Genomic DNA, 25155 nt, shown 5'->3' on the forward strand with positions numbered 1-25155 from the left:
TCATTAATCTGTCTGACTATTATTACCTTAGTCTTTATATTTTGGATAAAAGCAAAACACAATAATTGTTATTTTTTATTAAATCATGAAAGCATGCCACATAAGACATAAGCTAGAGATACTCCTTGTCTAAGAAGATTTTTTAAATCTACCTTTTTACTTAATTAGTGCTGCTACCAAAGAAGCGTGAACTCACAGTTCAGTCTGGGGATTGGTATTTCTGGAGTGTTGCCTGGAGTCTGAAGCTCTTCAAGATCTGCTGTAGAAGTTGTTACATGTACCGCTGTGCAGTTATGGGACAATTCCACCCTTGATAGCTTCTCATTTTGTGGCAAAAAGCCTCATGAAATAGAATTTAGATGCTTATAAAATAAAAAATCGTATTTCTTTCTGAATAATATTTTCTTTTCTTCCTGTAGGGAGCATCACTAAACAGTAATAAACTGTAAAAATGTCAGAAACAAACAAGCAAAAAAAATCAACCGTGATTTAGTTTTATTTGGAGCTTATACATTTTTGAAGTTGCAACCTGAAATGTAAAATAAGAGTTCAGATTATCCTTGGCATGATCAGAATAAAGAAATATTGATTTCCAGTACATTATCTTCAATAATGAATCTCATGGGCAACGTCTCTGCTTTTCATTACTGCTGTCACAATGAAGCTCTCAATAAGTCAGCTTTCATCTAAATGCTGCCCACAAATTTCTGCAATTCATTCAAACATACAGTATGGCAAAGAGGGTAAATGAGGGCAAAGCCTGAAGTTCTGATTTTAATATCCTGTCTAACTATAAAACATCTAAATTTAGATTTCTGTTCAAAGAATTTCACACCACTGAAATACTCTTGGCAGGGTATTTTTTCCCATGTATACAAATGTGCCCATCCATCAACACTGTCTTGATCTTATTGTTAAAATTATTGAAAACCAAAAGAAGACAACAAAACAAACAAAATACCCACCCATGAAATCTCATATAAAAGAACCTTTTTCTGGGACTGTTACCTCACTGCAGTTCAATCAGGGCTTTCAGCTTGGGAACTTTGCCTGCCACAAAGCCATTTCCAGCCAATTGCAGAGGATTTTAATTAGTACAAAAAAATGTTCCCGGCATCTTCTGCATGGCCTTGCGGAGCAGCGAGATCACCTTTAGGAGGAGCCTCATTCCCTCTTATAAAGCTAATAAAAATATTTGGTGACTCCTGCAAAACTGTTAGGCATTATAAAATAATAGTTTCATTAACAAAGAATCTGAAATAGATGGAAAATGATAGAAATCAACCTCATGAGATCTTTCACTCCACAGTCTTATCTCAAAATAATCAGCTGAATCTAAGCCTTCTGTGACAAATGCTTGTCTAATTTGCTCTTAAAAACTTTCAGTGGTGGTATAGTAGCACTTAATATAAATATGAAGAATGAACAACCAAATTTTTAACATGAACAGCCTGACAGAAATAAAGCAGAATCAGAGACAGTGGAGATAGAAACCTGCTGAACAGCAAAATCAGTTCAGAAAAAAATACTGTTATTTTGAGGACACAGTGAAGAATAGAAAGTTGGGTCGCTATGGAAGGCATAAAAAATAATTTAATTTACTTAGGGGTGGTCACAAGAGTGGTTCTAACAGCAGTCAGGATCACCCTTAGCCAAAAATAGGAAAGGGCAGAAAGACTGAACAGGTTAGCTTCTGCAAATTGAAGCTGAGCCTTGTAATCTATTACCTTTGTTGCTAAGGCTGCTGTACCTCTGCACTCCCCTCTTAAATCAAGGGAAGCAAGGTACAGAAACAATTTATTCTGCATTAATCTCACTCATGTAATTTGTCAGAGCTTTGAGAAACAGAAGGAACACCCAAACAGATCCTTGGTGGTGTCCTGATTTGTCTTTAGTTTGAATACTGGTCCAAGAAATGCCTGTGTCTAATTGACTTCACATCTTCAGCAGGCAACTGATCCCAACACCTAACAGTTACCTTAGAGTTGAAATGTTTCTTAATGAACAGCTTAATTCTCCTTTCCTACAGGATATGCCCCTGTAGGCATAAAGAAAAAGTAATTCTATTCTTCTTCACAGTGTTCTCTACAATCATCGCAGCCCGTGATTCACATCTCCACTCAGTCTTTCTATTTCCCAAACTATACAGCCCATATACCATGTTTTGCAGATCTCGATCATTCCCACTTTCCTCTGTGTTTGTTGCAATTTGTCAACTTTTTTCTTAAAGGGTGGTAAGGAAAATCTGGTCTGATACTGCGCACTCACCAATGTGAAATTGCATGCAAAACTATTTCAAGTGCCTTCTCCTCCCTGTTAAATATTCCATGTGCAGACTTTATTCATAGCAATGTGACCCCCGTGAGGAGTGACTTAAGCAAACTTTTTTAACATGAACTGCAGTGGACAAGTAACACGTATGCAGTCAGTCACTGCACCTCAGCAAAGGGGCAGCAAGACAGTAATTTAGTAAGAGGGATTAACACAGTTGCTTATTTAACTCCACCTCTAGTGTTCACTCCCTTCAACATCAGCCATGTACTTTGTTCCCTGCATGATTAATGTTTTCAGTGATGACTGAAGCAAAATGTTGCTAAGTATTCTGGCCTCCTCACCTCAACCTACGGTTCATTTCCCCTCCCTGTAAGAGAGTGGGATGATTCTGCCTCTTACAGCTGGTGTCCTTATACTGAATGTTATCTTGTCACATCCCTTTTTAATGAGATCTCATTTTTTGCCTTGGCCTGCCCATCTTGGCTTGTGTTACTGTCTTATACTTTTCCTCAGTAGGTTCTGCACACATCTTATTTGCACGCTGTCTTACTGGTGTTTAAAGACACTCCTTTGCTGAGATGCCCAGATCCTAGGTCGGTGATTTTACCCATCTGATGGTTTTACTGCTGCTTGCTCAGTAAAAAAAGGGAGCACTAGCATAGCTTGTGAAACCACAGGTAATACCCTCCTCTCCTTACAGATCAGAAAAGACTTCAAAAGGACATGTTTTTCCTGTTACTCCTAAGTCAACAGCTGTGTTTGTATAAGTTATGACAAGCAGTAGTGCTGCTGGAGGAACATGTCCCTGCCTTAGAGCTGTGGCAGCCCTTGCACTGGCTACGTCATCGTGGGGGGCTGCTTGGCAGTGACTGCACTGGTTGGATGTCTCTGCAGAGACCTCTGGGAAGAGGCATGCGACTGGAGGAAAGCTAAGCTTCTGCAAGGCCAAAATTTCCACCTCCTCCAGACATTTGTGACCTGGCTTGTTCAGAAAAAAAGTTACTACAATTTCCATATGGTTTCCAGGGGGTACTCTCCCTTCTTTTCCACACAGAGGGGTAGGAAGAGACAGACCATCTGACAAAACATCTTCTCCTTCTCCCCTATTTTCTGCCTCAACAGCAGTAAAAGCTGCAGTGTATACACAAGTTTTTTAACATTAGATAAACACTTGGTAAGAATTCCTTACAAACATGCCACTTTGCATAAATAACTTCACCTGTGGCCCACAATCAACCACAAGACACAAATCCAGGGGAAAACAGGCAGTTTGGAGTTCAGCGCCCAGAGAACTATTTACTGTTCCCCATTCACCACCCTCCATGATGTATTGTCAGGGACAAATTGCAGAACCGTAACAAAATTAAATGTCATAGAAAACAGGAAAAGAAAGGGTTAATGTATTAGGTGGGTGTGGGGAGGTGTGTGTGGGGGGGGTGTATGTGCCCACACACCTGCAAGCCCTAAGTAGCCTGAGGAGGAAGAGATAAAAGTCTGGGCTCAGCATCTCAGTAGGAAGTTTGTTGGTTTAAGCTTTGCTCTGAGGGAAGGAACTATTTACTCCACTAGGCTGTGAAAGAGATGGCATCCAAGAAAACAATTTGCCCTGGACTAAAAGGTTAGTTGTTTGTTTTTTAATGGCTTATAAGGGCCCTAAAGCTGAGGACTGAAGGCATCTGGCAGGGGTCAGCCTGCCTGCTAGAGAAGCCTGGAGAGTAAAGAAAGAAACGCTGTGAGTGGCGCTCCCAGCCCTTGACAGGCTGGCACAGGAAAAACAATCCAGGTAACTACATATTCCTGACCCTGGGGGTAACCTGAGTGCTGGGGCCTCTGGGGTCTTTCCCTGGTCTGAAGTGACCATGTTTCCTGGGCCAGGCTGTTGCCCAAGAGGCAGGTTCTGAGGCTCTTGGTTATGTTTTCCCTGGTTTTCCTCTGTTTTCTGATTGGACAGCTCTGAGAAACAACTTGGATTCAGAGCCAAAAAATACTGTACTTGTGTCCACAGGCATACATGAAAAGGAAAGCTGCCTTTGTACCTGCTTGGTAAACAGAAGCTGCTGCTCCCCTGCCTGTAGGAATAACACTGAATGCCTCCACTGAAGCTATGGTATACATTAATCCAATCCATAAGCTTATTCACAGGCTCTAAAATCGGAAGCAGAGACACTTAATCTGTTGATTTGCCCTAACGCTGAGAGGCTTCAGAAGAGATTGGCTTCCACTGTCGCTATACCAGCTGTAACTAGCTAGTATGTGGTACGTAACTCGGACACCAAACGCGGTTCTCCTTGCTCCTTTGCCAGGTAAATCATAGGGCAAAGCGCACCTACAGAAACGTTCCTTCCTAAGCGCGCCGTCCGGCACCTGCCATCGCTCCCGGTGCCGGGCCAAGCTGTAAATCCAGCCGGGGCTCAACGCCGCCGTGACCCGCTGCCGGGGGCGGGGCGCCCCCTGTCCCGCACCCCCCGCCCCGCCCCGCCGCCCGCTCTCGGCTCCCGGCGCCGCGGGGCGGGGCCGCTCCCGCACCACTTAAGCGCCGCGGGCGGCGCCGCGGCCGGGCCGGCCATGGAGGCGGTGCGGGAGTACGTGGGCTCGCTGGCGCGGTGAGTGCGGGGGGCGGCGGCGGCGGGGCCGGGGAAGAACCGGCTCCGCGTCGCTGCGTTTGTCGGCTCCGGCTGTTCAGGAGCGAAGGGCGCTTTCCAGGCTGGGCGTGAGGGCTGGTCGCGGGGGGGCGGGGGTAAACCTGATGGACGCGGGGTGGGAGAGGCGGGCGGGCAGCTCTCGCAGCCTTCCGAGCCCCGCACGAAGGGCTGCCGAGGGACGCGCAAGCAGAAGCGTTGCGGTTTGAGCTCCTTTCCCCGGTGCGGTTGCTGGGATGCGTTCACCTCTCGGCAGGTGTGCGCAAACAGCCTGAGCGTCAGGTGCGGAGCCTCGGTGTAGTTGGTATTGTCACTTGTACTCGGTGGCAGCGGGCACCGCGTGCTAACCACATCCATAGAAGTACAGTTCTGTACACCGTTCAAAAATGCATCTACTTCTAGATGCGGTTCTGGTATCTCTGCAGATAATGTTTTAGCGGGGAAACAGAGTCTGCAGCCTGGTCAGACCCTGTCTGACTAATTTCTGACTCCCTTTTCTTGCTTTGCTGTTACTGCTGTTGTCATTTGCCTGTGAACTCTAACCTCAAAACCAAACCGTGCCATATTCTGAAGCCACTCGTGGTTGTGCAACATTGATTTTTCTGAGTGAGGCTGAAGATAGTTGCACCACATTTTTAGGCAAACATATGAGGCATACTGCAAACAAAGATAGAGTGAAATGTATGTACAGGGCTCAAGGGAGGCTTTTAATACCTGGATTCAACAACAACAAAAAAATTCTCTCCCACCAGCTGTGAAAATATGCTGAATGGCTAGGGCAGTGTCTGCGCATCCCTGTAGCAATATTGTAGTTATACCAAACTGGACAACACACTAGAGTTTGAAGATATTTGCTCTTTCAATTATAAACATTTTTGCATCTTCCACTGACATAGCATCCTTCACTCTTCTAGGGAAGAGTTATGGATTGACTCTTTTGGCTTCAAAGAATAGTAAAACAGGAGTGGAGTTGTCTCTGTCTAACATGTCACTCAACTTTCTAATAAAGCTGACTGTACCTCAGTATGTTCCTTTCCACCACTTATTTCCTGACTTTGATCGTCTTTTAATAGGAAGTTCTTTTTTGGTAACTCCAATCTATCAGAGGATTTCCCTGCATCATGAATTGGCTTGACCGGTTTCTGAGGACAACTGCAGCAAAAAGGGATCTTTCTAGGAGCCCTGACTGTAGGCTGTCCTGTTTGAGTCTGTGGCATCTGAGGGGGAATAAAGGAAAAACAAGCTTTCAGCAATAGCATCAGAAACTGAAGGGTTTATACTCTGTTTACCTGGCTTTTTTTTAATCACACTGGCTTTTGTTTCCTAGTAAGTCTCATTAACTGAAACCTCAGCCTGCACTGGAGCCCAGACTTGCTTCATAAACAGACTTGGTTTAAAGATTATATTGATTGGTTTTATTGATATGTAGGTGAAATGGCATCAATGTTAAATAACTGTTAAATGAGACTTTGGCTTCTGTTAAGTGACTGTCTGGTGGAGCTAATGGAAGTCCTGTTTTATTATTCTTTTTGGGTTTGGGTTTTTTTCTGACTTTTTACATCTGATAGAGCTATGCAACAGTGTGAGGTGATTGATCTTTAATCCTGAAGAAAATGCTGCTCAGAGCTGCAAAACATGGCTTGTATAGTTGGCTGTGCTAATGCTGGAGGTGAACTGTGTTGGCTCAGCCCCTGCCCATGAGTTGTACACCTAACGCTGTGTATCAGGATGTATGTTTTGGCTTTTTTCTTATGCTTTGTGTTTTGTGAATGACAACTCGGCTTAAGGAATGGGAAAGAAAACTGTTCAACAGGACCGGCTTTTATTGTCCTCACAAAAAAAGAAAATTGTCTTGGCAGTACTGTCACATATACCACTTAAGTAGCTATTCTATGTGCTAGTTTTCAAGTGTGCGAGAGGGAACAGCAGGTAACTAGCTCTGAAAGCATTGTCTCTTGAATCCTGAGTGTTGTGATTTCTAACATCAGAGTGCCCTGTGAAGAGGAGTCACCAGCCCCAAGGTAGATGAGCAGGCTTTGTATCTGAGGAAAAGACTTGAGTGATTCACAATGGGACCTGCCCACAGAGCAGTGGGGTAATTGGGAGACTTAAGTCAGTGAAGAGATTAACAAACATGCCCTGTCCTAGTATGCCTTCCTTTTGTGAAGCTTCAATATCTTTGTCAGTGCTACTCTGTCACCTTGTCTTCCTCCCTGGTCTTTACCCTTCTCCAGGAGGAAAGTGCTTGTTAGCCCTTTAATTTTGAAACAGTGCCTGTGTCCTGAAAACCATACTGACTGTTCATCATCGCCAGCTTTGTTACAAGAAGGACAGACTTCCGCCAGCTGTATGTATATATATGCAAACTGTTGAAAGCCTGGAACCTAATGGTTAGACAGTACTACCAAGAAAGTAGTAGCTTGAGCTAGAATAAAACTGTTGAACATCCCCCTCCTTTAAAAAAATAAAAGCTCCGATAATGCTGAGGAGTTTCCAAAGAAGGTAGACTTTGGTGTACAGAGGAAAGGCAATAGCTCAAAGCCCTGTAGAAAGGCAGTTCAGATAGTTTCAGCAATTAATTTATTTTCTGCTTTCAATCTGACCAGTCACAAAAATGACTTTCTGCGCATCCCAAGAATATGCCTAAAGACCAGAGAAGAGGATTGGAAAAAATAGTTATTCTCCCTAGTTAATGTGGACTTGCACAAAAGGTGTGACTGGGATGTTATTAGTTGAGTAACTTTATACCATTTCATCATTGTTCTAGGAATCCCTGTATTCATTCTCTGGCTGCAGAAAGAAACTGACATTTCACTCCCTCCCTGTGAAAGTCTCCAAGAGTAGACTTTCCTACATAAAGTTGACCTTTTATACCTATTTGGGAGAACAAAATGGGGGTGCATCCCTTTCCCACCCCCTGTGCCATTTGGTATTAAGGAGCAAAAGGTATACAGGTGGTAAAGTCCAGGAGTGTCGGAGACAATATTTTGTCTCCCTTTTTAAAAGACTTCTTGGAGATCAGTCCTTTCTAGGTGTTGTGTGGAGGGTGATTTTTGGCAAGCTGGCTATTGAATTAACCAATGTAATGTGGCAGCAAAAAACTGTTGCTAGGTGTAGATGGGAGCAGGTCTGTACCTTGGTGTGGGAGTAGGCAATTACCAGTACTACGCCCTCAGTTTTACCTAAAGGAACCTAAACAGTCACTATTAAAACATGTGATTGCCTAGGAAAACTTCAAACACTTTTAGGAAGTGGTTTAAATTCTTCCAGCCTCTCTGGTGGCCTGCTCCAACACAATGCATTTATGAACTTTGATCTTAATTTTCATTTCATTTAACTACTTTTGGTACGTTAGGGCACAAACGAGTCTTATTTTGTGATTTTTTTTCAAAACTGGTTGAAGCTTCATAGGCTGTAGATACTATTTAAAAGATAAACAACTTGGCTGTTTGAAAGTCAAGCATAACTGTATCAAAAAGCTCCGCTTGCATTCTGATGCAAGGTGGTTTGAATTTGGGTAATATGCTCAGTTTCCTAAAGCAAACTCATTTCTTCAACTAGCTGAAAGTAGTCTTGTGTGTTATCTCATTGAGTGCTTCTCTTGCAGGTAAAGAGAATGACCTAAGTGGCTGAATGCAGCAAGAGCTGCTGCCTTTCTAATTCAGTGTTAAAACCTGTCAGCCTCACTGTAACCATGACCTTGACATCAGTTGAGCTAGGGGTAGCCCACATCTGCTTGAAACGTTCTTAATTTTAGAAGTGTTTTCAAATGTCACTGGCAAAAGGAAGTTTAGATATATGCCTGTAGGGCTATGTAGTATTTAGTTTTGAAAGCAAGTTCCATGAGTCTAATGTGACCTGTGAATTACTTGTATAACGTGCTTACATCAATGAACTCAACAGTCCTGCTTCTCACAGTACTTGACATGACTATTTTTATAACTATGCTGAATTTTTATTTGTTGTAGATCTTTGGTATCCATGGGAGCATCTGTGGGAGCAGTAACAAAACAGACCCTGTTCCCTTCTCTCATGCCTGCAGGGCGACCCTTCCGCGTATCAAATGCCTCCAGAAGCAGCCGGAAAGGAATTGTTGCAAGCAGTCTACAAGAGCTCATCAGCAAGGTATAGCAAACATTCCTACTCTGGATGAAACTTATAATGAAGTACAGTATCCCAGAAAGGCAACACACAGACTCTTGTTCTTCTAAAAATCATTACTTGGGAAGTTCAGGAGAATGTCAGATAAGCCAGTCTTAATATGAAATGATGGCCCTTTTTTGAATGCTAAAGTCTACTGGTTTTTTGCAGACTTTAGATGCCTTCCTTATATCTGCTGGGATAGTTACTCTGGTTCTGGAGGAAGATGGCACAGTTGTGGACACAGAGGAGTTCTTCAAGTCCCTGGATGATAATACACACTTCATGGTTCTAGAAAAAGGACAGAAATGGACCCAAGTAAGTGTTGACTACCTCTCTCTCACTTTGATAGAAGTGTATGGAAGAATGCCTGTGGCCGCTGTAATTGTTGGAAAGAGGGAAGAGGAAAAAAACTTCCCTTGAAGAAGGCAAGGTATCAACTCCTTGCTAAGCTTTCCTGGAGGACAAATCAAGTTCTTTTTTATTGTCCCTTGTTTGGACATAGAACTATTGGCAAAAATCTGCCAAGAATTGAAATGAAACATTACAATGGAAAAGAATTACAGGGAAAATCCGCTGCTTTTGGAGAGCTTCAGAAATAACATTGGTTTTGAGCCTTTTTGTAACATAAAGAAAATAAGGACTTTGACTGCGTGAAGTAAAAAACATGATGTCTTTTAAAGATTAGCTTTTTTTAGGGGGGGAAATACCAAAATTAAGTCATGTAAAACAAGTTTTGCCTTTTGAATGCAGTAATGGTTTAGTGAAGGTTAGAAAAATGCCTGTGTTTAATCTTGGAAACAGCTGAAAGATGTCATTAAAACCTAATGTTAATCTACATGCTTCAAGATATTTTTAAGAGCCATTAAGACTGGCTAGCTTTAGCCTTCTGATTGTATCAACTTAGTGTTCAATTTGTGGTTCTGGGGGGGGGGAATAGCCATCTATTAATGTTAATAAGATAGTCAAATTCCTAATTGTCTTTCCATAGGATAGTTGTTTCTGGAAAGCTAGCATTAAAATTTCTTCTACCAGGTGCAGAGCTAGCTGAGGAGCTGTAGGCAGGTCTACCATTTTTCTGTTTGTACACAGATGGCTCAATTGTGTGGCCCTGTTCTCACAGTCTCCTGCTGTGGTGTGGGCAGTTTGCATATTTTTCCCCAAGATACCTCACTGGTTTATCAACCTGCTGCATCTGGGCCACGAGCTCCAAAACCAGAATAAAAGTTGCAGCCAGAGTATGACTCCACGTTGCTCCTTTCCTCTCTGCCCTGTGTCCTGTCTGACATGGCAGCAGAACAAGTTTGAACGTTGCCCCCTCTTCAGGTTGTGCTGAATGACAGCAGGAGGACTGCTGCAGCTTCACAAATCACTGAAGTTGTAGCACAAGCGCTATCGTGCTTTATCCAAATATTCTGGGTGCTAGTGGGCGTGGGTGGGATGGGAGGGACATGACACACATGCTACCAAGAATGCCAGCTACTTGTACATATCCAAAACTGTTATTGATAGGGGGCCCTTTTGCTGGAGCTCAGAGGCTATCAAAGTAAAACAGGCATAAAATTGCTGGCTAATGATATACTACAGTGTTTAACTTGGTCTGACTTATCATGGCACTGTCTGAGTGCTGGGGTGACAAGTACAAAAAGTCTTACACAACTTTATTGCTTCATTTAGCATGCAAAAAACAGCTTGGCAGCTGCCAAGTGGTTAACCTTGAGCACAACACGCTGAGCAGACAGAGTATCCCATCTACCCACTAGATGTCTCTATAAATATGGTTTGTCTTTACCATTTTCTTGAAGCAAGTGATCCTGAAAGCCTCACTGTCAGCCCTGAAGCAGACAAGTCCTGCTTTCAATAAAGGAGGCTTGGATTTAAGGTGGAAGATGACTTTCCATGTTCCTCTTCCTTTGCTTTTTCTCTTAAACTCAGTATTAAACCCCAGGCCTAATCAGTAGTGGTTCCCTCCCCATCTTACTACTTTAGTAGGAAGAAAGAGAAATGTTAAGAGCCAGGATTTGAAGTCTGGACCTGACTTTTCACAGGTGTCATCTTTGCAGCTGTCTCTAAAGAGTTCTCATCAGTATTGTATTCCTTTGTAAGCAGAGGAACCTAATGTCATCCTAGTTGTTTGGTGGCCCGTTTCAGTACAGATTAACTGTGCTACATGAGCTGGCAACTGGAACATACCAGGATACTTAAACGGCAGGAACACATTACCTGTGGCTTCAGTATATCTGAAGAAAGAACTCAGGAAAGAAATATTCAGGAGGTGCTATGTCACTCTAGAACTTCTGTGTCTGTTTGGAATAGCCTCAGAAGCCTGGTCAAGACTTGAACAAAATTATATAAACTATACACTTTTTTTTTTCCTCTGTGCTAATGCTCTTTAATTTTGGTTTAGAATTGATCAAGAGCTAGCCCCAAGACTGGAATAAGCAAGCTCTTTCTAAAGAGCTGCGCTGTTAATGATTGTTTCACTTAATTTCACTTTGGTTCATGGTAAAAACTGTTGTTCCCTCTTTTTAAATTAGACTAGAAATGGAGTTGCTGCTGTGAGACAAAAGAAGAAAATGGGAGTAGCTAACATCACGTTTGATCTGTACAAGCTGAACCCTAAGGATTTTATTGGCTGCTTAAACATCAAGGCAACCTTTTACGAGATTTACTCTGTCTCATATGATATCAAATGTATGGGAGCAAAAAGCATATTGCGGTAAGTGTTTCCACTATGGATCAGGTGTATGCATTAATATAAAATCTGTGTTTGCTTATTGCTTCTGTGAAGTAGGTGTATTTATAAACTTGGTATTTTTACTAATTCTTACATACTGGCTAATATGCTGAATCTTCCTTTGTAAGGTGGATAGCTGACTTGTAAAAGACTTACCATAGCTTTTTATGGTGGAATCTTAAATTTCCTCCAAGGCAAAAATCTTGTCAGATTGTGTTTACTGCAGAGGTTTAGGTACAGTCTTTATTTTCCTGAGAGAATTTCCCCAGATTTCTCTGACTCGTTTGAAGAACACAGGAAACTGAGGAAGAAGCATTGGACTCTTTGAAGGGGGGACTTCAAAGGGATGAAATGAAAGGAATTTGAGATCTAATGCCAAGAGATCTTAAAGCTTGCTCAGGCTTTTCAATACCTGGCTGCCAAATTCACCACCTGAGCTACATGGAAGCAAAGGAAAATGGAAGAGAGATGACATAGTCTAAATGTCTTAATGTGAATTTGTTGTCTGTAGTAAGACTGATGTCACTGTTTCAAGCTAGCTGTTCTCTAAGCAAACTAACAGAGCCTATCAAGGCCCACTGTCTCGTGCAGGACTAATCTGTGGTGCGTTGCAAGTTTGATAGAACTGGCTGTTGGGAAATGCTGTGTTATGCAGGGGCAGAATAATACCTGTCCTTTTCACTGCTTTCAACAGTGTGTTGAAAGTCTGTGCCTTGTCAAAGCCAGCTGTGTCCTACCCTGGTTGAAGAAAACTTGTAAGTTCAAACACCTTCCCAAAGGTGCCATATGTTGACAAGTGTTTAAGCTGCAGCCCTGAATTTCTCTCTCAGACCTTCCAAATTCTAGTTGAGACACAACAGTGTAGTGTTGCTGCATCTCAATACTTGAGGAACAGATCTGCCTGTACAGAACAAACAGATGTACATGCCAAAAGTGAGGCTTTCACTTCCTCTGAGCAACTTGTAGTCTTTAGTTTGAAGTCTTCAAATAGTTCCTTGTCTCATGATGCAGGTATTAAGTATTGTAATGCTAATCTTGTTCCCTGTCTTTTGGCCTGACTGACCTCTTCCACTCTGCTTAGGTGGTCCCTTGCTTAATCTTTCAGGCTACAGCTGGTGTGATCATAAATGAGACTCGTGCTGCAGTGATTATCCAGCTACTATATACTATGCCTTCCTGTACCAATGACTTCCTTAGCCTTTCTTCAAAGCAAAGGTTTACCCTTGAACAGCTGCACTGATCTAGTTCCTATGTTTGTCAGGTCTCTTGGGCCAGAACAAATTTTGAGTTCTGGCTATCTACTATGGAGATGAGTATCAGCACTGTAACTTGCACTGCTAAGGAGAGTTTGAAGTGACAGTTCTGTCTCCCTGCCAACACAGGGCAGCTGGTGAGAAAGAAGTGGTGCCGGCAAACAGCTGAAGTAGCTGTGGAGTTCTTTTGGAAGTACTGTTATGTTAGAGTTGAGCTGTAAGAAGTGCCAGGGTCAGGTTGGGAAAATAGTCAGCTAGGAAAAACAGGGGTGACAGAAGAGATAACCTTGGGTACTCTTGAACACAACAGTGAGGTGGCCTGTCTCAACTTGCTGTTGAAACTGGAGACAATGTTAGGTTCTTGTAGTCCCTCTGCTAATGAGTTCCAAATTAACTCTGCCCTCTCCCTGAGCCTGCTTGCAGAGTGTGAAGGGAAGGGACTGTAAAACACTGCAGTTGTTCATTGGTGGGAGGGGCTCAAAGCTTGCCAGATCCTGGTTAGTGTATTTCCCCTAATGGTTTCTCCCTGTAGTGTCCAACTGAAGGATTGAATGTCCAGTTCAACAAATAACTTGCTCCATGGCTTAAGTGACAACTGCTCTGGTGTGCAAGTGACACACTGCAGCTGCTCAAAAGCTGGGTACTGGGTACCAGGTGCAGCTTTCCTTACAACTGTAAAGCTCTTTGGCCTGTGCTGTCTGGTGGAGGAAAGGACATACTGAAATGGCACGTGTGGGAAGCACAAATAAGGGTACAGTGCTTTTCAAAGGCTTCCCAGGCTCTGAGTACAAGGTGTTCTGCTCTTTTGAAGCATCAGATTTTGACTGCAAACCTTCTTTCATCACGGGGGGTGTAATTAATGTTTAAGAAGAAGACTTTGCCTTCTCTGTTAGAGCTCAAAGGAGAAGTAAGTAGTAGCAGAGGGTTCACAGCTGCATGTTTTCTCAGACAAGAATTAAGATTATCTTCCCCCTTTTTTTTGCAGAAGAGGAATGCTGGTGTGATTCCTGCATCTTCAGGAACTGTTCCCTTTCCACTTTTGGAATGGTTCCAGTTCTTGTGCCACTTCCCCAAAGTCTCAGCTTCATACTTGTGAGGGCCCACTTAACTTCTGGGGGATGAGGCTTGAATATATAGCTCTTGGTACTGATGTCCCTGTTGTTTCTTGGAGAATGGGAGGAAGACACAGCTATAAGTTGAATAAATGACCATCCAAATACAATGATCTCTTTTCCTCTACAGTCCTGCAGTGATCTGCAGCTTATATGGTAGACCTCTGATGTAAGCACGTGATCTTAGTTTATGGATCTGTACTGATTCTTACACGGTATTATGTATTTGAATGCTGGTACTTCCTAAATCTTTAAAAAAATAGAATAGCTGTGAACTGAGAATTCTTAAGGCTTGCAGCTTGGACAGCATTAATTTGCCTGGCTTCACTTGTTTTGCTGCTGGGCATCCACTGTAATGTGATTGCTCAGCTTCAGATCTAATCAACTTTGATCTGTAGCTTGGGGATGCTGGCAGTGTTATATTAGTAAATGGCCTAAAAGTGAAACATGAGGTGGATTCATGCTGCAGGAATGCTGCTGGGCTGTCAGGCAAAGTTGTCTTCAGTGGTGCTCTAGTAGTTTTAGTGATGTCTTTGCAGAAGGCCTGTAAATGGCTAACAAGATGACAGCCTGCTCTGTTAAATGTGTTTTCTGATTCTGCCAACATGTCAATGGTTTTCATCAGTGGCCACAAGTATTTTTTTCTAATGATGGTACAAAAACTACTAGCTTCTGAGAAGTGAGAAGGAATGAGAGTTTTAAATATATCTACCTAATTCATCCTAAAGGTGTTGTGGGTGGGGAGAAAGGGGTAATGTCATCCTGATACTGATTTTTGGTTTGTTTTTTTTTTCTAGGAAGATGCTTCAGATGATGTCCCATGCAGCACAAATAACTGGACAGTTTCTTCTCTATACTGGAACATATATGTTGCAGTTGATGGGTGAATATGATGAAGATGGCGCATGTACAACAACATCAAGGCGGCAGTAGTGAGCACAGCTGCACTTCTGATACCGGATCCTTTTGCTTAGACATTTTCTTGCCCAGTTTTGATTGTAATGATGTTATAGTAGGGGGATGTCCACTGATGTGAACTAACATTTTTCCCATTTGGGAATGCTTGTAGGCCTTAGTCCTAAAATAAGTATTGGGTGTTCACAGGCTCTTAACACAGCAAGAGGATGGGTGCCTAATGTCTGAGAATTTGGCAGAAGGAGAGAGGGCAGGTTTTTGCCCCAGCAACACCAAATGGAGACTAAGTATACTTAGAAATTGCATGCTTTGTAACTAGTGGAATATTTCTTGCATTGATCAAAATGTAGTTTGAATGGGGTGTTTTTCGTGGCTGTCTGCTTGCCTTCTGAATGGACTGGGCTGTAAGGTGGAGGCACTGTGGGTTTTTTGTTTTAATCCTTAACAGTGCCCAAATACAAATACAAAGAAGGGAAGAAATACAAATTGGTGTCCAACTGGTATTAGGGTACAGAAGGGTGAAGTGTACTTATTTACTCCTGCTAATAATAGAACTACACAATACAACTGAATCTTGGTCCAGTAACTGACTACTTTCATGAAGTCTGGTTGGAGAAAGTACAACTACTAAGCAGAAGCTTAAAACTTAGCCTTGTTTCCCTTAAAACAACTAACAACATTTCATTATATCTCTATATTTTTCTTCAAATCTACAGAAAGTTCAGGTTAGTGTAGCTGATACCAGTTGAAGAACCTGATATATTTAATGGCTCTCATATCCAGTTCTGCCTGAAATAATGAATAACTTGCCATAGTTTCATTAATATGGCTTACAAGCAACCTGCTGAAGCTTCCTTCAGGGATTAAACAATCACTTCTTGAGGTTTTTACTGTTCAGTCACAAGATGACACTACATCCCAAGTTGTACTTGAGGTACATGTAAGAGATGCTGGATTTTGATGCCCCTGTGTTCAGGGGAGAGCAGCAGGACACCAGCTAGTCTTGTGTGACATACGTATGTTCTAAACTGGGTATCTGTGTTTTGATAGTCTCCCAAGACAAGCTATATTAAAGGGAAAAGTTTTTAATCTTTAGGTAGAATGGTCCGTAATGTTTTCTACAGTTTAGCAAACTGCTAGTGTGGCCAGCTTCCAGTAAACTTTGTTCAATAGGGTAGAAAACTGGAAAATGAGCAGTGTTAGGCATCTTGCATCAAAATACAAACTCCCATTGCTGAAGGGAAAAAGCCCGGCTTTGATTGTTCCTAGGTGTGGCTTTTGAGGTTTCCATTTGTTTGCTCATGAAGAATTTTAGTAAGTTGTTATAGTCTTGCTTAAGACTGAAAGCTGTTAAGGAGATGGCAGATACAGGTAAATGTGTCTGACCTGACAGCAGGTGTCACCTAGGAGGAAAAGCTCTGGTGCCAGTGAACAAGTGGGGCAGGGGAAGAAAGTAGTGGGAATGAAAGGGAAAGACCAGTGTGGACCTCACAGTGCTTACCATGCCTTTCCTGAGATGGGAATCCATTAGCTATGTGCATCAACTGCACTGATCAGTTGGAGGAAAACCTAATCTGCTGAAAGAGAAACAGGTAGACTGAAAAGACCAAGTGTTATGGTCAGCGGGAATTATTCTGATCTGTCAGTGGTCTGTTCACTTCAAATGTCACTAGTATGTGGCAATGTTGTTTTTGCTTTTATCTGCAAATTTTACCTTCATGTGCTTATTTTTACCTTCTCTTTGTGGATGTGACTTAGCCAGCTGGTGTTGTATCTTTCAAATCACTCTTGTGATGAAAAGCAGCCCAAATCCCTGTGTTAAAGGGGCTGATGGACACAAATTCAGTAGGTCTCTGCCTGTCTTTTCAGTAATGGTATTAAAAATAAGTAGACAGCTAAGAAAACCCTTAGATTTTTTTTTCCTGATTTTTGTTGTTTCCCATCTACTTCTGAGTGTTTGCTGGAGAAGGTGGGAGGGCACACTGCCTGAGACAAGGGGAGGACTGGTTCTTTCCTAATTTCTCACAGGGAAGAATGCCTGTAGCTTGCAGAACTGTCAGGTTTCCTTCAGAAGAAAAACTATTTTGAGCAGTGAGAGAGTTTATATTAAAATGGAAGGTTTATACTTCATCTGTATTGTTCTTGACACCTTACACACACGCCTCTATTTTTGCCATGATAACTGTAGGCCAAAGTCTTTCTGCCCCTATCAAGAAATTGCATTTAACTGTTGCAGTGCAAGGAGTTTGTCATTAATTCTTTCAGTTTTTAATGACTACTTACTCTGTTAAAACAAACCCACCTCATGAAAGCAACTCCATGTAATGGTCCTAAAAATATTTATGTTGCTAACATTAAAAAACCTCAACAACTTGCATAGTTCAGTATTACTTTGTGTGAATTGTCTCTTCAACATCTATAATACAAAAGCTTTTGCAAGTCTTAACTATGCAGATCTCAAATTCCAGCCTTTTATAGCTGGGGCGATTGTTACAGAACTAACATTCTGTGGTTTCCAGTGGTCCTATCAGAGAAACTGGTGTGATCTAAAATGCTAGCTTGGTATGAACTTGCAATGTTTTTAGGCAGCTTCTTTAACAGCTTAGCACTTGAGCTGCTGAAGGACATGTGAGGTGCAAGGTCTCTGCCTCAGAGCATCTCCCTCTAATTCAAAATGCAAACAGTGGAACAAAGTAACTCAGCTTTGATATTTTCTCAAAATGGGAGAAGTGTCTTGGAAGCTGTAAGTGTCAAATGTTTCATTGCTTCTGAATCGGGGCTTTGCCACAGGCTCAGTATTTGGGTGGGCGGTATTTGCTACTATACCAGCTTCATTCCAGAGATAAAGTTTTGGCTGTGGGTCAGACTAGTGGAGTTTCATTCTCAGAGTTGCAACCAGTTTGACTTTTTTTTTTTTTTTTTACAGACTGTTTAGGAAGCATAGCTTTTACTTCAGCTGTATGTGGTACACAGAAAAGAACAACTTCAACATTATTTATCTTTCATAAAATTATATAAAAGTAGCATACAATATCTAGCAAGACACAGGAAAAACTAAAAGCATAGGCTTTTAACTGCAGGTATGTAGAGAAGAAGCTAACTTTTCTAGTTGACGTTTTCGGCTTTAATTTGTTTTTCAGTAAACTCTGTTAATCTGCACTTGTTACTGTTGCAGTCAGTTGGTAGCAGTGATTGCTTGAAGGTGTGAAACATGTTTACTGCCTCCTGGTTTGCAGTGGTGACCCTTTTTGCCTGTTGCTTTGCATCACTTACTAACAATGCACCAAGTCATACTCTCTAGTTACCAAAAAAGGAATTTTCACTGAAGTACTCTCTTGTTGACTCAGGCACAGTTCATGCTTTGCAGGCAAAACAAAGTTGCTGTCTTTATGACTAGAATGAAGAATCTAGTAGCTTTTGTTTGCAATTTATCATTATTTCATTTCCTTCCTTTCATAAATCGACAAAGCTGTTGCTTTCTTGCACCTTCCTATTCTTTCAGGAGGAATAGAATTAAAGCTTTTCTGTACAGAGGGAGAGGAAAAGGCAGGGTCTGAATTCCTTAAACAATTTAGAATATGCCCTAGGAAACATCCTGAATACCTTCCCTACAGAGAAGGGAAGGGTAAAGAAAGGAAAATGGGACTTTGAGCTGAAAGTTTTTTTTCAGTACAGTGAGTAGAGAAGTGTTAACAACTTAGGAAATATTTGTAAGTCTGAATATTAACTGTGAAGATAACTACATTTGATCACTTGTAAATGACTAGAATTATAACTCTAAATCATTTCAGCATGCTGCTTCCTGAGATAGGACTTGAACTAAAGGCACAAGCTTCCTTAAAAACAAAAAACTTTAAAACCAAAGTATATTTTTTACTTGATGCCTCAAGTTTTGCTGAAGGTATTAATGTGATTAACAGCTTCAGTTATGTATTAGTATCCTTGAGGGGTTTAGAGTTAATCACTGCTTTCTCTACCTTACCTTGCAATATATGCAGTGAAGACATTTATATACATGAGGATTGCTATTTTGCTAAGGGAAAAGATAGTATTTTACCACTTCACAATTTTCAAGATCAGTTGTTTAACTTGCTATGAAAATTGAAATGGGTGAGAATTGTCAGTGATGGCAATATTTTTCTGATGTGTGGTGCCAATTATAAGAAACACTGTCCATGAATGAATAAATAAAATCAAATGGTGGCTTTGGATGTTGTCTCTGTTAATTTCCTGAATAACTTATTCCTGAAATCATAGATGCTGATGGACCTATGGTCTGGCACAGTCAGTTTCCAAATGCTGCACTGCAGCAGTGAAGTAACTGGATACTATTACATGGCTCTGAACTCTTAACTCTTTACTGCTGACTCAGTTTCTGGCCTCAGAGAAACCCTGCAAACTGTTTCCTTTCCTACAAAAGGAATGCTTTCCATCTTTTACCAAAATGGCAAAAGACTACAAACTACTGAGTACAGGAGAAAGAAGGCTTCAGCAACCTTTGGTTTTCACCAAATACTGTAAGGATCAAGGACCTCTCTTTCTAATGCCTCATGAAAACTCCCTATAGTCATTTACCTACAGATACAGTAGTACACAGTTGATTGCAGGGAAATACGACTTTAGTGAAATATTAGGTTTGTCTAGTTCAGGATTACCTTAGTCTTCAGTGTGCTCAGTCTAGTGCATTTCTAGCTAGTAAGTACATCCTGTACTTGGCTTAATGGACAGTTTTTCAGAACTTGAGTACTGAGCACTTCACCTCTGGGGGGAAAGCCAAGGTCTGATTTCTTGCTGTGGAAAAGCACAAAATGGCAGCATAGTGGGTTTAGTGGCAAGGTGTTGGCAGTTGCGGGGGTGGAGGGATGCTGTGGGAGTGGTTTCTATGAGTAGGGACCAGGTGCTGCCTCTGCATGGTACAGAGCTGCTTCCAGCAGGCTCCAAATTCCCCAAAGCTGAGCCCCTCAACCAAGTTGGTGGTGCCTCTGTGGAAGCATATTTAAGACAGGGTAAAAAACTAAATGCTGTGCAGCAGCTGCGAGAGAGGACTGAGAAAAATGTGAAAAAGCCCTGCAGACACAAGGTCAAAAAAGAAGGAAGGGAAGGAGGTGCTATAGGTGCCAAAGCAGAGCTTCCCCTGCAGCCTGTGGTAAAGACCACTGTGAAACATGTTGCTCCCCTGCAGCCCACAGAGGACCACACCAGAGAAGATATCCATGCTACAGGCCATGGAGCATCCCACGCTACAGCAGATGGACATGCCTTGAAGGAAACTGCAGCCCATGGAGACCCTACTCCTGGCAAGACAAGCCCATGCAGGAGCAGGTTTTCTGGCAGGACCTGTGACCCATGGGGGACCCACGCTGGAGGGGTCTGCTGCTGAAGGGCTGTACTCCATGGAGAGGACCCATACTGGAGCAGTTCCTGAAGTACTGTGTCCTGTTGGAAGGGTTCACACTAGAGCAGAGGAAAGGTGTGAGGAGAGCAGCAGAGAGGAACTGTTGTGAACTGACTGTGACCATCATTCCCCTGTGCTGCTTGGGGCCCTGGAGAAGGAGGTAGAAGATTTGGGAATGATGGAATGAAGTTGAGCTTGGGAAGAAGTGGGAGGGGAAGGTGGTTTTAGTGTTGTCTTTGTTTCTCTCTATCCTATGTTATTTTTAATTGACAATAAATTAAACTGATCTTCCCTGAGTACGATCTCTCTTGCTGGTGTTGGTAACTGGTGAGTGATCTCCCTGTCTTTATCTCAACCCACAAGCTTTTTCATCTTATTTTCTCTCCTTGTCCTGTTGAGGTGACAGAGTAATAGATTGGCTTGGTGGGCACCTGGCAGCCAGCCAAGGTTAACCCAACACAAGCACAAAACACTAAAAGTAAAAATAAGCAAAAAACAAGCTGTCTGTGTTATAGGTGACTAGTAAAATTGGAAAAAAATCTTTTGGAGTATTTTCTGAATGGTTTTTCACAGCTGTGTTTGCAGGGACAAAATCCAGTCATACATAGGACAAGGTTCATCTTTTCAGTTGTCATGATACAAACTATTTACTAACCTCAATATTAAGCACGGTTTGTTTAAGGTCACCCATCAGTCTGAATCATTCATAGCAGGCCCCATTCCTAATATATATTTGGTTAGGAATATTTATTAATAAATGTTGTCACTTGAAAGAGAAACTATTTCACTTGAAATAGTACCGTTGTTTTATAAAACAGCTAATGAAATGCAACGCTAGAAATACAGTATGTCTTACTAGAGCCTAGAATCAGGATAACGCATTCTATGCAGTTCTAACATAAAAAGTTGATTCATCATCAGTTTTATACAAAGTTTACTTTAATAATTAGCATACATTATGTATAGATTAGGTTTTGGGTTTTTTTTTTCTTGAGTAATATAACTATTGTCAAGTGTTGGTTGTGGTTCTGTTGTGTGGTTAAAAAAAAAGAAGCTTAGATACTCAGACAACTGCATTTAAGAAAACAGTAGCTTAATGATGTAGGTAGTCTATTATAGACCCAGAGAAATCTCAGACATCTAAGAAGTCCTTTAAAGTCTTAAAGCTAGGTATAATTATTTCTGATGTATTTTGTAATTAACCGTGGAGTCCATAATCCTTTATGTTAAAAGCACTTCTAATTACAAAGTATCTTCCCATGCATAAGTACATGACTTGGTTTGATGCTGCTGTCTATTAAGTAGTGTTTTCAAATACTCTTCCCCATCACAAAAATCAGGAAAGAATAAGCAAGAAAATGATAAGTAATCTTATTTAAGGGCTAATGATTTTTTTTACTGAGCTAGACAAACTGAAGTCTACAGCATTCTCTGTTTTATTCCTGAAAAGCTAGAGTGCAAATGGCATCATTTCAGTGATTCCCAAACCAAATTTGCTTAATTTAGGCCCTCTCCCAGGTGCAGCTTTCCTGCTTTTGTGCCCACTTGGGGAAGTTGTCTAGAAAAGCTGCCTAAACAGTTGCAGAATATTGTTCTAATCTGCTCTTGACTCCCTGAGTGATCGAGCTTTCCAACAAAAGTCATTATCTTCCAGAATAACTGATGTGTTTTCAGAGACAATTGATTATTCAACAATAACCCCATTTCATCTGAAATCAGAAATTGTTAAACAGTTGCTGCAAATAGTTAGCTGTTCTGGTCTCCCAGAAAAGCCACTTAATCTTTGGATGGGATGATCAAGCTGGTTTTCTTCACCATTATAAACATTTTCTGCAAACTACATTGAGATCAGAATTTCACCTAGATAAGAAAAGTACAGTCTTGCTTCTGTGACCATTGAATTCAGTAAACAATTATCTCAATTCCTCCTATGTCCTGGCCCTGACATCATACTGTGTTTAATTTTCACAAGAGTTGTGATCAGTGAAAACAAAGCAGGTTTTGTCACTAGCAGCATTAACAATGACTAAAGGAAGTAGTAATCTAATGGATAATAGTCAGTTTTGTTTCCATGACTTCTACTTCTCCAAAGGGTTGGGTATTTGGGTTGGTTTTTGGGTTTGGGTTTTTTTGTTTGGTTTTTTTTTTCTTTTGGTGGTTGGTTTTGGTGTTTGTTTTTTAATTTCTTTCCCCAGAAAATTCCAACTGCTACATTCTGCTTTTCACTTAGAAGCTCCCAGCACTTCTTGCACTGCTTTTGTTTGCTTTCATCTAAACCATTCTCTGTGTCTGGAGCCATTACCTAGGTGCCACCAGCTTCAAGCACTCAGTTTCTTCTGCTATTTTTCTGTGCCTTGCTCTGGTGACCGCTTTACACATGCAAACTGTTACATTGTTCCAGTTGTGGCCTTCTATCACCTTTTTCAGATTCCCTTTGGCCACATTCAAACTAAAAATACTTAAATGACCCGTGGGGGAGGGGGGAAGGCAGGTGTTTAAGCAAATGTAACTGTCTTGCTCTATCTGTAGTTCATATAAAGTCTTTTTATATAGAGATGGCCAGCCTCCTTGTTTATGTAGCATTTTTAGCATAACTGTCTTTCACACTGACCATACTGGGGTCCTGAGATTAAAGCTTTTGATTAGTTAGAGCTGCACCCTATTCCTGACAGATCATAGAGGCCACATAAAGTCCCTATTCAGTAAGGAGGGACAGACACCGCAATGAAATAATTTTACACAACAGAGATGTATCTTTCTGCAAATCTTCCATGTGCAGGCAACAACTGTGTCTCCACACCCTTCCCGCAAAGCAAAGGCATTCAATTGTGCAGTCAACATATATTGTAACCCCATATCCTCATGCATTCTAGTACACTGTTTAACAAGCGGACCGTGAAACGGATTATTCACTAGGGGCGAGCAGTGGGTTGAGTCCTGGCCATGGGCCAGACGGACCTCTTACATTCTTAGCATTCATAAGCCTTTAAATCATTAATATGGTAATGCTGCTAACAGGCTGCCGTCCAAGGCAACCAGGCGTACACTCTCAGTCTCACTGCTGCAGAGTGGTTTTCTAAAAAAAACCAACAAACAGATCAGTTCTCTGTGTGTAAATGTTGTCTTCCCCTCCTAATTCCCAACTGGTAGCTCTCAGAGTACCCTGCTCAGAGGAGGAGGATGTTTCAGCTGTTTTTGTGCTTTCAGTACCAGACCACATTCCTTCAGAGGCTGTACCCCCCCACCCTTGACAGTGTTGCAGACTGCACTGTTAAAAATAAACCAGGCTTTGTCCAGTCGTAGCTTCTGTTGTACTGTTCATCCTGGGGCTGATGGACTTGTGAGGAATGGTGCTCTTCACCTTACAAATGTAATCTGAGAGAATCATTTATGAAGCAGGCTGGAAGTGGTGTGCTGATTTGGTTTGGACATATGTGACATATGAGTAGGACCTACGCTGGTGAGAGAAGGGTGGCAGCCAGGAGCCACTCACCACCCAAGAAAAAGGGTAAGAAAGAAAACTGTGACTCACCTGTGAAATCCAAGACCTGACCTGAACAATTTATAATTTATTTTAGCTGCAAAACTACTCTTACAAACAAGTGTTTTTATTAGTAGGATGACTCACTTTTACTTGGAAAGCTGCACATTTCATCTCAAATACATGTTTTGCTTAGTGTTAAAAAACTGATAGTCTAGACAGAACTCCAACCCTTTGTCTTAGAGGTCTATTGCTTTTTCTTTTTTCTCAGGGAATAACCCACAAAAAGTTAGTTTGTGGAATACAACCTACACCTATCCTTTCCCCGCTTCCCCTCCCACATGTTGCAGTACAGATCTCTGCTGCAAGGTGTTTTACTCAAGAGTGTTAGGGAGACTGAGCTGGATGGGATAAAATGTAAGTGCTCTTCTGCTGTAACAACAAAAGACAGGAAACAAAGTCTTGATCAGATCTATTGGTTGTGCTTGGATGTGATCAACTTAGTTCTAAATGATCTGGGGAAAAAAGTAATGAACTGCTGAATCTGTTTGATTGCATAAAGATCTTCAGGACAGTCAAAACTGCTAACGGATTGTGTTTCAGAAGCATTTCATTATAGTGATTTGAATAAAAAATCACCTGATGAAATGTAATATCCATAACTGCATAACACAGGGAAAACCAACTCTGTGCTGCAGTGAAGGGATCTGATTTAGCTGTCACTGCTCTCAAAAGACATCTTGGAAGTAGTGTGGATAGTTCAATGAAAAAAAAGCTCAGCAGCAATCAAGAGGGCAAACACAACATTAAGACTTACTAGAAAATAAAGACCAGGACCATCCTATATCACTGCACAAATCAATGGCCATGATTTGAATACTGTCACTCTCATTTCACAGAGGCTGCAGCAGGGCTAGTACACATAGAGAAGGGTGATAAGCAAGGACTATCACAGGAGTGACATGCTCCCCTCAAACAGATTAATTAAGCTAATGCTTTCAGCTCAGAAAATGTTGGACAGATAGGGAAAGAAATACTAACACAAAACAAATACTAAAACCTTCACCTTACAACACACAGGTACAATGGTCATTAAGAACTGTTAGTCACTGTTTCTCAGAATAGAATTATGGCGAACCAAACTAAAGCATAAGCTTTAAAACAGAAAGAAGTACTTTGCAGAAGGGAATTCAGTTTTGTGTGGCAGGC

The 25155-nt window shown here is 41.6% G+C and overlaps 1 protein-coding gene across 3 annotated transcripts in view; it reads left to right on the forward strand.

Moving 5' to 3' along the window:
• CIDEA (cell death inducing DFFA like effector a) overlaps positions 1 to 19281 on the forward strand; it is a 33732-nt gene extending 14451 nt beyond the window's left edge. Inside the window, exons 1-6 of one of the 3 annotated variants that reach the window (XM_080378139.1) lie at positions 1024 to 3892; positions 8882 to 9038; positions 9225 to 9371; positions 11591 to 11772; positions 14953 to 15517; positions 15548 to 19281. In XM_080378139.1, the coding sequence (XP_080234265.1) occupies positions 8895 to 9038; positions 9225 to 9371; positions 11591 to 11772; positions 14953 to 15088 (609 nt within the window). In that variant the 5' untranslated portion in view covers positions 1024 to 3892; positions 8882 to 8894 and the 3' untranslated portion in view covers positions 15089 to 15517; positions 15548 to 19281. The other 2 variants (XM_080378137.1, XM_080378138.1) reach the window with 2 other exon arrangements.
• Positions 19282 to 25155: the final 5874 nt, after the last annotated feature.

This window comes from Falco punctatus, assembly GCF_963210335.1.
Source record: "Falco punctatus genome assembly, chromosome: 3".
In the NCBI taxonomy this organism is placed as follows: Eukaryota; Metazoa; Chordata; class Aves; order Falconiformes; family Falconidae; genus Falco; species Falco punctatus.